The sequence below is a fragment of the Cricetulus griseus genome, chromosome 8 (assembly GCF_003668045.3).
Source record: "Cricetulus griseus strain 17A/GY chromosome 8, alternate assembly CriGri-PICRH-1.0, whole genome shotgun sequence".
Taxonomy (NCBI): Eukaryota; Metazoa; Chordata; class Mammalia; order Rodentia; family Cricetidae; genus Cricetulus; species Cricetulus griseus.
This window is the reverse complement of record NC_048601.1, coordinates 97,043,719-97,058,437: the sequence shown is the minus strand read 5'-3', so window position 1 is coordinate 97,058,437 and position 14,719 is coordinate 97,043,719. Positions and strand designations below refer to the sequence as shown.

At 47.9% G+C, this 14,719-nt stretch overlaps 1 protein-coding gene across 1 annotated transcript in view; it reads right to left on the bottom strand.

The window, feature by feature from the left end:
* Window positions 1–9,834, bottom strand: part of Kmt2c (lysine methyltransferase 2C) — a 193,961-nt gene extending 184,127 nt beyond the window's left edge. The window contains 2 exon segments of the mRNA XM_027428523.1: window positions 9,651–9,759; window positions 9,762–9,834. Of these exon segments, the coding sequence (XP_027284324.1) occupies window positions 9,651–9,759; window positions 9,762–9,834 (182 nt within the window).
* Window positions 9,835–14,719: the final 4,885 nt, after the last annotated feature.

The window sequence follows — 14,719 nt, the reverse complement described above, 5'->3', positions numbered from 1 at the left end:
TAAGTCACTGGGAGATGACAATAGACCCTGCCTTAACACTAGTGCAAACACTAACTCACACACAAATAATAAAATTTAAGAATAATAGCTATGATTTTTCCCCCATAATTTCTATTTCTTACATGTAAAACAGTATTTTAAATTATTAACCTTTGAGCCAGGAGGTGGTGGCACACACCTTTAATCCTAGCACTCAGGAGGCAGAGGCAGGTGGATCTCTGTGAGTTCCAAGACCAGCCTGGTCTACAAGAGCTAGCCTCCAAAGCCAGAGAAAACCTGTCTCGAAAGACCAAATAATAACAATAATAATAATAATAATAATAATACCTGGCGTTGGTGGCGCACGCCTTTAATCCCAGCACTTGGGAGACAGAGGCAGGCAGATATTTGTGAGTTCCAGACCAGCCTGGTCTCCAGAGCGAGTACCAGGATAGGCTCCAAAGCTACACAGAGAAACCCTGTCTCGAAAAACCAAATAATAATAATAATAATAACAAATTGTTAAACTTTGCCAAGCATGGTGACCCATACCTTTAATCCAGGCATTGGTAGGCAGAGGTTGTAAATTCAAAGCCACCCAGTGCTATATAGTGAAACCCTACCTCAAAAGCAAACCCAAACAAATTAATATTTTTTAGTTCAGGAATTACAAAGTATATATACCCTTCCAAATATTTTTCTGTACACTAAATCCACACACGTTTTAGTGTGTACTTTTTATAGCATAAAGTCAGAATTAAGCTTATAACTTTATAACTCCTAAAAAGGTTTCACTTAAGCCAACAATAGGGCAGGCAGCCTCTCACCTTGGCTCCGAGATCTATCTCTGCACAGAAGGGGCCAGAGGTGTAGTTCAAGTGATTAAGAACTTGTCTAAAATGTGTGAGGCCGGAGAGGGGAAACTGCAAAGCAGACCATGGCTTGTACGCAGGTCAGGTAAATCACAAACCTATCCTGAGCTATTCCAAAATTCCCTTCATTCCCCAGATACTGCTTGAGCATTTCTATGCTCTAGCTATATATGCAGAAAATTTCACACTCCTCCTCGGCAACAATTAGTACTGCTTCCTTCCCTGCCACATCTCCAGTGATCTTCCCTTCGCCTCTGCCTTGCCTAAGACACTGCAACCGCAGCACATTGTCTGTTCGCACTTTTCATCATGGTGGTTTTCTAAAATAACCCTCATTAAATTACAGGTGGGTCTCTGGGAGTTCCAGTCCTACCTGGTCTACACAGAGTTCCAGGCTAGCCAGGGCTGTAAAATAACACTTAGGAGGTAAGAGGAGGATTGGGAATTAGGGACCAGGCCTCAACTCTAGGCGTTCATCTCAAAACATGACCAAAACAACAACCAAAAAAATTGTTTTTACTCACCTACCACCCCCCTTAAGAGGGTGGTAGGCCTTAAGAGTCAGCTATCATTCAGGCTATGACTGTGAGTCTGTAACCCATTTAAAAGTCCTAAAAGTTGGTAACACAGCACAGAGCCAAATTCATTAGCTCAAGAACCACTACAGCTTGATCCCACTCCCTATATTAAACCTCTGCCTCCATTTTCCATCAGGAAAACACTCTAACTTCCCTCTAAAATAATTGTATTCCCTCTGCTCTCCCAAATACAGTTTCTTATCACTCTACTTGGCTAAACCTCACCAACCCTTCAGGATTTAATTCAAACACTACTTCCAATAAACCTTCCAAGACTCCACCTGGCTGGTGACTACTATCTTGTGTAGACTTGATATTCAGCATGTTCTATAAGTGGGTGACATGTGCCCAAGGAAAAAAGCTAAATTGTCAACAGAGCCAGATGTGGTAGAACATGCCTGTAATCCTAGAAGTTGGGAGGCAGAGGCAGGAAGCACATGACAACTTCAAGGCACATGACAGTTACAATATGGAGACCAGCCTGGTCTACATATCAAATTCCAAGCCAATAACCTATACATAATGGGATCCTCTCTAAAAACAACAAAAAAGTGAACAGAGGATCAGCAAGATGTCTCAACCAGTAAAGGTGCCTGCCACAAAACCTGGCAACCTGAATTTGATCCTAAGTCCCACAAGGTAGAAGGAGAACTGATTCCTGCAAACTGTGCTCTGGAGTGTGTATGTGTATGTGTCCAATCACATATAGATAGATAGATAGATAGATAGATAGATAGATAGATAGATAGATAGATAGATAGATAGATATCAATTTAATTAATGTTAACTCACAAAGAAAGAATGTCTTATTATTTTTAAAAGTGGACAAAGTAGCTGGAGAGTTGACTCAGCAGTTAAGAACACTTGTTGCACACACCTTTAATCCCAGCACTTGGGAGGCAGAGGAAAGCATACCTCAGTGAGTTCAAAGCCAGCCTCGCCTACAAAGCAAGGAAACCCTGTCTTGAGAAAATAACAACAAAAACAAAACCAACTTGTTGCTCTACAGAAAAAAATCAGAGTTTGGCTGCCAGCATCCACATGGTAGCTCACAACAACCTATTAATTCCAGTTGCCAGGGATCTGATGCCTTCTTCTGATTCCCTTAGGCACGCACACATTGCAGACATACATGCAATCAAAACACTCATCCACATAAAATAAAAATAAACATAAAAATATTTGAATGCAAAAGTGAACAGAAAGCCTAAGTCATCTCAAACTTTGTGTTTTATATAGCTCCTGCTATCACACAACAGCATAAGCAAAGTGAAACATCTTTTAGATAAGGCCTTTTCTATCTCATTAAAGTGGAAAAAAGCTGTGTCATTCCTGTTCCTCTAAAGTAGTATTCAGAATCTCTCATATTCTGCAAGAGAGCAAGCTTCTAATTCTAAGCTATAGAGATAGTTGATATTTTGACAGAACATGCTTCTCTTGCAGGTGACCCAATTCCAAGTCTCACACCCATAACGGCAGCTCACAGCCGCCTATAACTCTAGATCCAGGGAATTCAGTGCAGCTTTCCGGTCTCTGCATGCACCAGGCAGTCACACGAGATATATATATATATATATATATATATATATATATATATATATATATATGTACATAGTCACTCAGTCAAATACAAAGTAAAAATAAGCGGGGATTTAATCCAAGACCTCAGAAGGCAGAGGCAGTCAGATCTCAGTTATCATGTCCATTTTACTTTTTACAACTTGTTTTCTGAAAATAGTTACTAGGTATAAACACGATAAAGAAAATTTTATGGGAGAAGGAAAGGATTAATCAGTTTGCTAAAAACCAACAGATAAAAACAACACCACAAAATATTTAGGGGTCAACAAGATGACTTTGTGTCTAAATGTACTTGCTATCTAGCCTTGAACCCACATGGTACAAGAGAGCCTACTCCTGCAAGTCATCCTTACCTTCACTCAGACTGAGGCATCCGTTGAGTCCATATACATACACATGTATGCGCACACATATAAATAAGTGTAAAAGTAAAAAAGAAAAAAACTTAATAGGGAAACACATCTATTAGAAAGTTTATTCTGGCTCGGTGGTGGTGGTGGTGGTGGTGGTGGTGGTGGTGGTGGTGTGGTGGTGCACGCAGCACTCGGAGGCAGAGGCAGGTGGATCTCTGTGAGTTCTGAGGCCAGCCTGGTCTACATGAGCTAGTTCCAGGACAGGCTCCAAAGCCACAGAAAAACCCTGTCTCGAAACCCCCCCCCCCAAAAAAAAATCTGACACCCAGAACTTGGGAGGCAGAGGCAGGTGAAACTCTGAGTTCAAGGCCAGCCTGGTCTTGAAAGCTACACAGAGAAACCCTGCTTCCAAAAACCAAAAAGAAAAAAAGAAAAAAGGTAAAGAAGGAAGGAAGGAAGGTTGGTTTATTCTGTGGCATCAACTTTTGCCTAAGAGCATCACAGATGCAAAGCCAAAAATTACATCCTGTTAAGGATACCTTACGTCTCTCCACCAGAAATGCTTGGAGAGAACATCTAGTGCTCTACTTTTTAAAAGGATGTTTGTTAGTTTGTTTGTTTTAAGACAAGATTTCACTGTGTAGCTCTGGTTGGCCTCGAACTTTGTTGTGTAGACCACACTGATCTACAACTCAGAGATACAGCAGCCTCTGCCTCCCAAGTGCTAGGATCAAAGTGTGTACCACCACAACCAGTTAAAGACATGTGGGGAGAGAGAATATTAGTATGTGTATGAGTATTTGCCTGCACACATGTATGTGCACTTTATAAACTCCCCAACATGGGTGTGGGAACATACTCTGGAAGAGCAACAAATGTTCTTAACCACACAGCCTTCTCTCCAGCCCAATCTAGTGTTCTTAATACTTAAAAACTGACCATATTTATTTTGGAATGCCAATGAAGTTCTATGAAAGTTCCTTTGTCATAAGCTTATATTGACTTAAAAGATATAAGGACTGGACAGCCACTACCTGATCAGAAAAACCTGTGGCCGAAAGAATAACCTGTAGTTAGTTTTGCAAAACAGAAGGCAGGTCTTATGTATAGTCTTGTAATCAGTTTGGAACTCTGCAAATTGACTGCAAAACTTGCATCATAGAATTAAGTGGGTAACAGGAAAATATAATAAATCATCTTAAGAATGAGAAATTAAACTATACAATACTTTTAAACTTTCATGGAACTCCATGTTTATCAACTCAACAAGCAATGTGAAATTATGAAACTAAAATCATATTCTCAAATATTAAAAATTCCTAGGAATAAACCAACAGGACAAGCCGGGCATTGGCGGCACACACCTTTAGTCCCAGCACTCGGGAGGCAGAGGCAGGTGGATCTCTGTGAGTTCAAGACCAGCCTGGTCTACAAGAGCTAGTTCCAGGACAGCCTCCAAAGCCACAGAGAAACCCTGTCTCGAAGAAAAAAAAAAAAAAAAAAAACTAAAACAGGACAATAGTAAACCACAGCAGAGCCAAGTTAGAACAACCTCCCCTTACAGAAAAGAGAAGCTGACAATCCCAGATCCAGTTTTCAATTAAATTAAAACATTTTAGTGCCTATTATGAACCAGAGATCAGTAGATACATATAGATTAGATTAGATAGATACAAATATGCATTATATATAACCTCCATATATCTGCTAGCTTAAAAAGTATTAAAACTTAAAAATTATTGTTTGCTCAGCATGGCCCTACATATCCACAATCCCTGATGTGGGATGCTGAGGAAAGAGTATTCAAATTCTAGCCTAGTTCAGACTACATAGAGTTCAAAATCAACCTGGGATACATAACAGACCTTATCTTTTTTTCTTTTTCTTTTTTTTTTTTTTTGTGGTTTTTTGAGACAAAGTTTCTCTGTGTAGCTTTGGAGCCTATCCTGGCACTCACTCTGGAGACCAGGCTGGCTTCGAACTCACAGAGATCCGCCTGCCTCTGCCTCCCGAGTGCTGAGATTAAAGGCGTGCGCCAACAACGCATGGCCAGACCTTATCTTAAAAAAAAATAAATAAATAAGAAAGGGAAGAGAGGTAGGAAAGGAAACTAAGGAAAATAATATCAAAGAATTGCTATCATAAACATGACATACTTGTATTATCTCAAAAGGCATGAATAGTGAGTGATCAATTAAACAGTACATATAGTAGAGAAGTTGTCTATTGCTTATTTCAAGTTGGCAGGTATGGGAAATTTTGAAAGAGTCTTACAACAAAGTAACAACAGTCCAGTGGCACTGAAATTTTTGCTGATCCCTTGTAAGACACCATCCATTGTTTCTGATTTTTCTATAGCAATAAGACTCAAGTTGTCCCTCCAATAACAGTAATTGCCCTCTGAAAAGTGATTCAGGGCACACAGCTGACTCAATGAGAATTGAATACAGTATCTCAGAAATCCTGTCCCTGCCACCTGCTGCTTCCACATTGCCTGTTCACCACTTGCCACTGCTAACACCAACTTTGATGACATAACAAACATGGCAGAATACCTCCTGGGCTTCCCACTAAAGCCAGGTGTAGAAGTTAACATTTAATCCCCAAAATTCCACAAGCATAGTTTACTCTATTTAATAATCCCAGTCGGCCTGGTCTACAAAGTGGGTTGCAGGGCCACAGTGAAACCTCTGTCTTTAAAAAAAAAAAAAAAAATCAGGAAAACTTTTGTTTAACATTGACAGAATTATAGACCTCTGGAGTATACAATCCTCCAGCAGGGGCTGTTTTATCAGGGTGCTCAGGTAAAGATTACAAGCACTCAAAGTAACTAAAGAGTCTTTGTAGTTAAGGAGAAATTTCAGACAAATGTAAGTTTTTTGGTTTTGGGTTTTTTTTTATTAATTTATTTCTTACATTCCAATCCCAGTTCCCCCTCCCTCCTTTCCTTCCACTCCTTCTACTCCCCCCTCCTCCCATCTGCTCCATGGAGAGGGTAAGGTGTCCCCTAGGAAGTCTACTAAGTCTGTCCCATCTTCTAGTTGAGGCAGGACCAAGGCACCTTCCTACCCCCACACCCCTGTGTCTAAGCTGAGCAAGGTATCCCTCCATATAAAATGGGCTCCACTATAATACACTTGATATTCGTACAATAGGAAATTCCTGTGTATATATCTACTTTTAAAATTCTGCCTCAAAAGAGTCCTTCAGTTCAAAATATTTACTTTTAGGTATTAACATAATTTTAATGATTTCAATTAATGTAAAACCCACTAACTACATAGTCTATGCCTTTTAAATGTGATAAAAATTCAGCTAGCTAAAGCTATGAAACACTTAATTTGTTTACTTAATTATTAAGAATTCAAATACAATTAATTAATAGTGCATGTTCACCTTTTCCCAATCCAAAGATGAGTTCAAAAATCCATTCTGTTATAAGCAAACCAGTATCCTAAGGCCTTGTGTTTCAATCTTGGCAGATAATATTAAAACCTTTATTTCTGGTACATTTCATAAAGATTATTTAACTTTCTTTCTCTTTTTTTTTGTTTTTTTGTTTTTTTGTTTTTTGTTTTTTGTTTTGTTTTTCGAGACAGGGTTTCTCTGTGTAGCTTCGGAGCCTATCCTGGCACTCGCTCTGTAGACCAGGCTGGCCTTGAACTCAGAGATCTGCCTGCCTCTGTCTCCAGAGTGCTGGGATTAAAGGCATGCACCACCACTGCCAGGGCAGATTATTATTTAACTTTCAAGGGATGTAGTGGGGCAGTATTTTATCCCAGGGTTAGAGAGGAAGGGACACACAGACCTCTGTGAGTTCAAGGCCAGTCTTGGTCTAGATAGTAAGGATCAGGTCAACCAGAGCTACAGAAAGAAATTCTGTCTTAAACAAACAAACAAATAAAGGATATTAACTTTCATTTCTTCAGTGCACTGTTTGCAATTCCAAATTATTCATTTATTGGAAACCTTAATCACGTTTGTTACACATCAGTTTCACTTTCAGGGTCTCCACTAACTACAGGGTCTTTTCCACATGGATTCTAATATAGTGAAGGTTCACAATTCCTTTTCACACATCAGTTTCCATTTGCATGTTTCAAAATCAATTAGAAATTCCATTCCATTCAAAAAGATGCCTAATTTTAAAAAAAAAGTTAATAGTTGGAATCAAGTTATCACTACATTTTACTTCCCAAAGAATTATCTTTGCTTTTCAGCAAGAGACAAAAATCCAAAACAGAACTAACCTAAACAGTTCCCATGTTTTTTTTAAACTATACTATCATTCTTTAGAAATATGTTTAACTTCTCAAAAGCCCACATATCTTCATTGATAGTAGCGATAAAAATGAAAATAATACAGTGACAATAACCGGTCTTCCAGTTCAGGAGTTTGACTAACACACCTGAGTTGCACTAATACAGCAGAGCTCATGTCAACACAATGTGTGTGCATGTGTTGTGAATGACCCAAGCACTGCAAACACGATTGCTTCTATGTCTACTCCTTCTAAATGGAAAATTTTGAATACAAATATAAACCATATAATAATCTCAAACTAACATATAGTAAGAGATGTAAATGTTTTCCTTTTTCTTTTTCAAGAGAGGGTTTGTCTGTGTAGCCCTGGCTATCTTGGAACTGCTCTGGAGACAAGGCTGGCCTTGAACTCAAGAGATCCACCTGCCTCTGCCTCCTGAGTGCCGGGATCAAAAGCGTGGGTCACCATGAACCTTTTTATGAGACACAAATGTTGTTCAAACAGAAAATGGAAAGGAATGGAAGCAAAATTCGAACATGATTTAAAACCGTGTTCCTTTTTAAAACAGTATTTGTTTTAAACTGACCAAGTCCAAAATTACTTAAGAAGCCACATCCTCCAAATTTCAGTCAAGGCAGACATAATGGTATTTTATGCAGGACATCACCTTACAAAGTAACAGACAAAATAAACTCTTACTTTATAAACTTTGTATCACAAAGAACCTAATGTAATAATGTATACATCCTCTATACAATGTCTCTCTCAAGATTTTCACAGCTAGGTAAGAACTGACCCGCAGGCAATAAAATATGGAGGCGACTGAAGGCCCTGGAACATTTCGTAGTAGGATAGCAAACCTCAAAAAAAAAAAAAAAAAAAAAAAAAAAAAAGGTCAAGGGCTTAATGGGTTCCTGAAGCCCAAGCTGCTATGCCTCAGTTAACACTATTTTTTACTGCACAACAAATGAAAGCACGCAAACCAAAGAAACAGCCTGTCCATAAAGGTGCTGGCGTCTTCCTTCCAGCCCCAGCGCACCCTTCCACCACGGCCAGTTCAATGAGCACGCCATACAATGAAATGAGTAAGCAACACTCGCCATTCTGCAACTTTGAAAGACCGTCACAAATGTTCCGCGGCACCCACGGGAGCCACAATAGCACAGCAACTCACTCCCTGGCACCGAGGCGGGTTCCTTCGTGTTTCAAGCAAAGTTGCGGGACAATCACTGGGCGAAGACAGCACTTCTTCTCGTCCGCTTCATGCACCGGGGACAGTCCTCACCTACGTTACGTACGTACGCTCAAAACACAATCGAAAGCCATTGCCTGCCCAGCTGGAGTTAAAGTTACCGGGCGAGCGGCGTCTAAAGCTGTCTGCTCGCAGAGACAAAGTGCTCCGGGCCGGGCCGTCAGCGCCGCGGCGCCCGGGCTGGGCTCCCGCAACTCCGGGGCCGGCTCGCACCTGGGCCCGTGCGACCCCGGGCGCCGGGCTGCGGGGCCGGGCGGTGCGGGCGGCTCGGGCGGTGGGGGATGGGGCGGAGGGCTCGGAGGGCTTCCTGAGGTATATCATCAGGGGGCAAAAAGCGCCGGGGTGGGAGCAGGAAAAGTTGAGGGAGCCGCGGGCTGACAAAGAGCGCCGGGACCGCCGGGGCCGCCGCGTTTGACAGCTCGGCCCCGCGGCGCCCAGGGCTCGGTGGCTGCGAGCGGCGGGGCCGGGCGGCAGGCTGGCGCCGTGCTCGCGGGCGCGTGTGCGGACGCCGGGCTAGGCCCCGGGAAGCCGCGGGGGCGGGCGGTTCTCCCGCGAGCGAGGCCTGAACTCCAAAGTAAAGTGCGCGCGTGGAGCGGCGAAGAGCGCGCGGAGCCGACGGGGCGGAACCGGGGGACCCTGCGACGGCGCGCCGAACCGGGGCCGCGCCTGGGCCGCCCGCCCCCACCCGGGGCCGGGGGGCCTGACAGCTCCGGGCCGGGCCGCGCCGCCGCTGGCCGCCCGCCTGGCTCCCCCGCGCTCGTCCAACTTACTTCTTTCTGGCTCTCTGGAAAGGGGAAGCGCCATCTTTGCGAGGCCGGCCCCGAGGTCTTTTGTCTGCGGCTGCGGGGCTCGGCGCCGGGGCTCCGGGCTCCTCGGGGCCGCCGGCGGCGGCGGCTGCTGCTGCTGCTGCCTGCGCTGCTCCGCGCTCAAACGGTCCTCCCTAGCCGACGACATCAATAGTCACCAGGAAAGCACATGGATCCCGGTCCTCCTCCTCCTCCTCCTCCTCACTCCTCTCCTCCTCGCTGGGGGGCTCCTCCCGCCGCCGCGCCGCCCCTGCCCGCCGCCGCCGCCGCGCCGCGCCGCCGCCGCTGGCCGCGGGCTCGAGCTTGCTCCCTCCCCGGCCTCAGCCTCTCGCATCTCCCGGCGGCCGGCCGGGAGGGCGCGCGCGGCAGCGCGGGGCAGCAGGCTACCGGGACAGAGGCGCAACATTCGGAGGCTGCAGGACACGCACATCACACACATGCTCGGCGCGGCGCCGCACTCGGGCGCGCAGGGGCCGGCGGGGGCGGCGGGCGGGCGGGGGCGCGCGGGGGCGGGGCCGGGCCGGAGGCGGGGCCGGCGGGGCGCGAGGGGGCGGGGTGGCGAGGGGCGGGGCGGGGCGGCGGCGGGCGCCAGGAGGGCGCGGCGGACCCGGGGGCTGCCGCGGGGTCTCGCGCGGGCCCCGCCCGCCCGCAGGCCGCCCGCGGCGGGAAAGGAGAAAGGGCGCGCGGAGGGGGGGCGACTGCCACCCGTCAGCCCGTCAGGCCCCGTCAGGCCCCGTCAGGCCCACGCCGCGGCCAAGTTTTGACAGCTGCTCCAGTTGTTGTGGTGGGCGGCGCGGCGGCCCCTCAGCCGCACGCCGGAGCTCGCTCGCTCGCTCGCTGGCTTGCTGGGTCCCTCACACGCCGCTCGCCCGTGGCGAGCGTGCGTCCCCTGCGGCCAGCTCCCTGACGCTCGGCTCTGGCGCGCGGGCGGCCGCTGCCTCACACGGCTGGCTCGCTCTCGCCGCGACCTACGCTCGCCGGCGGATGGCTGGCGGCGGCTCCCTCGCGCTCCCGTCTCTCCCTCACGCTGGGCTCCCTCAGGCTCGCTCTCTCTCTCTCTCTCTCTCTCTGTCTGTCTGTCTGTCTGTCTCTCTCGGTCTCAATCGGGGCAGTAGAGGAGGAAGTTTGGCGGCTGTGCGTTCACCACGCTCACGGCCGTGGCGGTCGCGCGAGGCCCGCGCCCGGCTCCCTCGGGGCGGCCCGCACCACAGACCTCTCAAACTCGCCGCCGGCCGCCCACACACAGGCCCCCCCCGCCCCGCCCTCGAGCGCCGCGCCCCGCCCCCCGCGCGCCGCCGCCGCCACTCACAGGGCCGCCCCCGCGCATGCGCCGCGCGGCCGGCTCCGCGCTGACCTCACCGCCCTCCCCCGCCCCGCTCTGACGCGGCGGCGGCGCCGGCGGTGGCTGCCAGTCGGGCCCGGGCGCGCGCGAAGCTGCGGACCCGGATCCCGGATGGATGCGGGGTCGGGCCTGGCCGGGCTGGCAGCGGTGTAAACACTCCGGAGCGTGCCCCCCCCCCCGCGTGCGTGCGCGCACGTGCGTCCGCGACCCCCCCGGCGAGCGAGCGGCGCGGGCGAGCGTGCGTGCGCCGCCCCGGCCTGGCCGAGCCCCGCGTCGGCTTCCCCGGCGCCACAGCTGCCCTGGGACGTGGTGGCCGCCGCGAGCCCGCCCGGGGGCCGCCGGGAGGAGTAAAAGGTGTGCACACGCACAGACACAGCACAGACACACACCAGCGGGTACGTCACGACGTGCGCTGAAGGAGTTAAACACGCGAACACTGCTACGCTGTCTCCCGTAAAAACATCACCCACAGACACGCAAGCGCACACTCACGAGCACACTGTACATACACACACACACACACTCATACACACAGATTCACACACACGAGCACACAGTCACACACTGAACACACTCATACACAGACACTCAGACACAGATTCACACATTCACACATGAGCAGACAGGTCACACACTGTCACACACACACAGATTCACACACACGAGCACACAGTCGCACACTGAACACACTCATACACAGACACTCAGACACAGATTCACACATTCACACACGAGCAGACAGGTCACACACTGTCACACACACACAGATTCACACACACGAGCACACAGTCGCACACTGAACACACTCAGACACTCAGACACAGATTCACACATTCACACACGAGCAGACAGGTCACACACTGTCACACACACACAGATTCACACACACGAGCACACAGTCACACACTGAACACACTCATACACAGACACTCAGACACAGATTCACACATTCACACACGAGCAGACAGGTCACACACTGTCACACACACAGATTCACACACACGAGCACACAGTCACACACTGAACACACTCATACACAGACACTCAGACACAGATTCACACATTCACACATGAGCAGACAGGTCACACACTGTCACACACACACAGATTCACACACACGAGCACACAGTCGCACACTGAACACACTCATACACAGACACTCAGACACAGATTCACACATTCACACACGAGCAGACAGGTCACACACTGTCACACACACACAGATTCACACACACGAGCACACAGTCGCACACTGAACACACTCAGACACTCAGACACAGATTCACACATTCACACACGAGCAGACAGGTCACACACTGTCACACACACACAGATTCACACACACGAGCACACAGTCACACACTGAACACACTCATACACAGACACTCAGACACAGATTCACACATTCACACACGAGCAGACAGGTCACACACTGTCACACACACACAGATTCACACACACGAGCACACAGTCGCACACTGAACACACTCAGACACTCAGACACAGATTCACACATTCACACACGAGCAGACAGGTCACACACTGTCACACACACACAGATTCACACACACGAGCACACAGTCACACACTGAACACACTCATACACAGACACTCAGACACAGATTCACACATTCACACACGAGCAGACAGGTCACACACTGTCACACACACACAGATTCACACACACGAGCACACAGTCACACACTGAACACACTCATACACAGACACTCACACAGATTCACACATTCACACACGAGCAGACAGGTCACACACTGTCACACACACACAGATTCACACACACGAGCACACAGTCACACACTGAACACACTCATACACAGACACTCAGACACAGATTCACACATTCACACACGAGCAGACAGGTCACACACTGTACACACACACACAGATTGACACACACGAGCACACAGTCACACACTACACACACACACATTCACACACTCATACTCAGACACACAGATTCACACACACGAGCACACAGTCACACAGTCACACACTGTACACACACAGAGACACTCGTACACAAACGCTCACACTCACAGACACACACACACGAGCACACTGTACACAGACACACACCCATGCTCACACACAGACACACACACAGACTCACACACGAGCACACAGTCACACACTGTACACACACAGAGACACACACTCAGACACACACTCGTACACAAACGCTCACACTCTCACATTCAGACACACACACACAGATGATTCCATAAAATCGGGGCCAGAATTCGCCTAAACCGTGCCGGGCGTGGGGATCTCTAGGACGCTGGGCGCTTCCTTCCCACTGCGGGCCGGCGTGGGAACAGAGGGGGAGCGGGGTAGGGGGAGCACGGGGGGGGGGGACAGAGGGGAGGGGCCGAACAGAGGGGGAGCAGGGGGAGGGGGAGCGGGGAGGGGACAGAGGGGGAGCAGGGGGGAACGGAGTGGGAGCAAGGGGGGGCAGAGGGGGCGATCGCATCGCATCCCTTCTTCCCATCCTCAGCAACAGCGTCGGTGGCAGGGAAAAGAACACACTTGTTCCCCGAGGCTCGGTTCACCTTTCCTGACACCCAGTAGCCGGGCAATCAACACTGAACGGGGCTTCCCATCTGAGCAAACTTTGTGATCCACAGTTTACCCCCAGCTGGAAGCGTCGGGTTTTTTGGTTTTGGTTTTTGTTGTTGTTTGCGATGGCTGAAAAGGAAAATGAGTCCTTGAGTCATTTGAATTCCTTCAGGCTTTAATCTCTCTGGGCCTTCTCAGCTGTTTTTCTAAGTGCGGTCAAAGGAAGCTTGGAGAAGGTAGGAAGGCTGTCGTGATAAAGGTAAATAAACCCCAAGTCAAAAGGAGACAAACACAAGGTGATGTGACATTTGACTATTCAATAAAAATATAAAAGACGCCTGTTTTCATTTCCTTCTACACATTTCGCTTTAAACAAGTGCGTTTTGGAAACTGGGGTTTCTAGACAATTGGCTTTTTTTTTTTTTTAATTTACTTATTGTTGTAATATATAGGGAACCCAGGGCTTCCCATATGGTTAATCAAGCACTCTACCGCTGAGTTATAGTCCTAGACACGACTCTTTCTTAGATATTTACTTAATTATGTGTATGCTTGTATAAGTTTATGTGCACCATGTATGTCCAGGGTATCCAGTCTCCTACAACTAGAGTTACATGCACTTGCGAGCTGCCCTGTGAGTAGCAGAAATCAACTCCAGTCCTCTGCAAGAACGAGTGATCTTAACTGCTGAGCCATCTCCCCAATTCCTAGTTCTGGCTTTTAAATATAAACTTTTCAAATAAAGCTGCTTACTTTTGATACTAAAATAACAATAGTATTTATCTTTAAAAACTTTAAATGTTACATTGTTATTGTTGTTAAAATAGAACAGGCATGGAACCTGGTATGGTTAAATTAAAGTCAGCACTGGGAAGGCAGAGGCAGGTGGAGCTCTATGAGTTCCAGGCCAGTCTGATCTACATAAAACAGCCAAGGCTACATATTGAGAACCTTTTTGTTGTTGTTGTTGTTTAAAAGCCTGGCAGTGGTGCGTGCTTTTAGTTTCAGCACTGGGAGGCAGAGGCAGGTGGATCTCTGGGAGTTTAAGGCCAGCCTGGTTTACAAAGTGAGTTCCAGTACCTCCAGGACTTGTTACTCAGAGAAACCTTGTCTC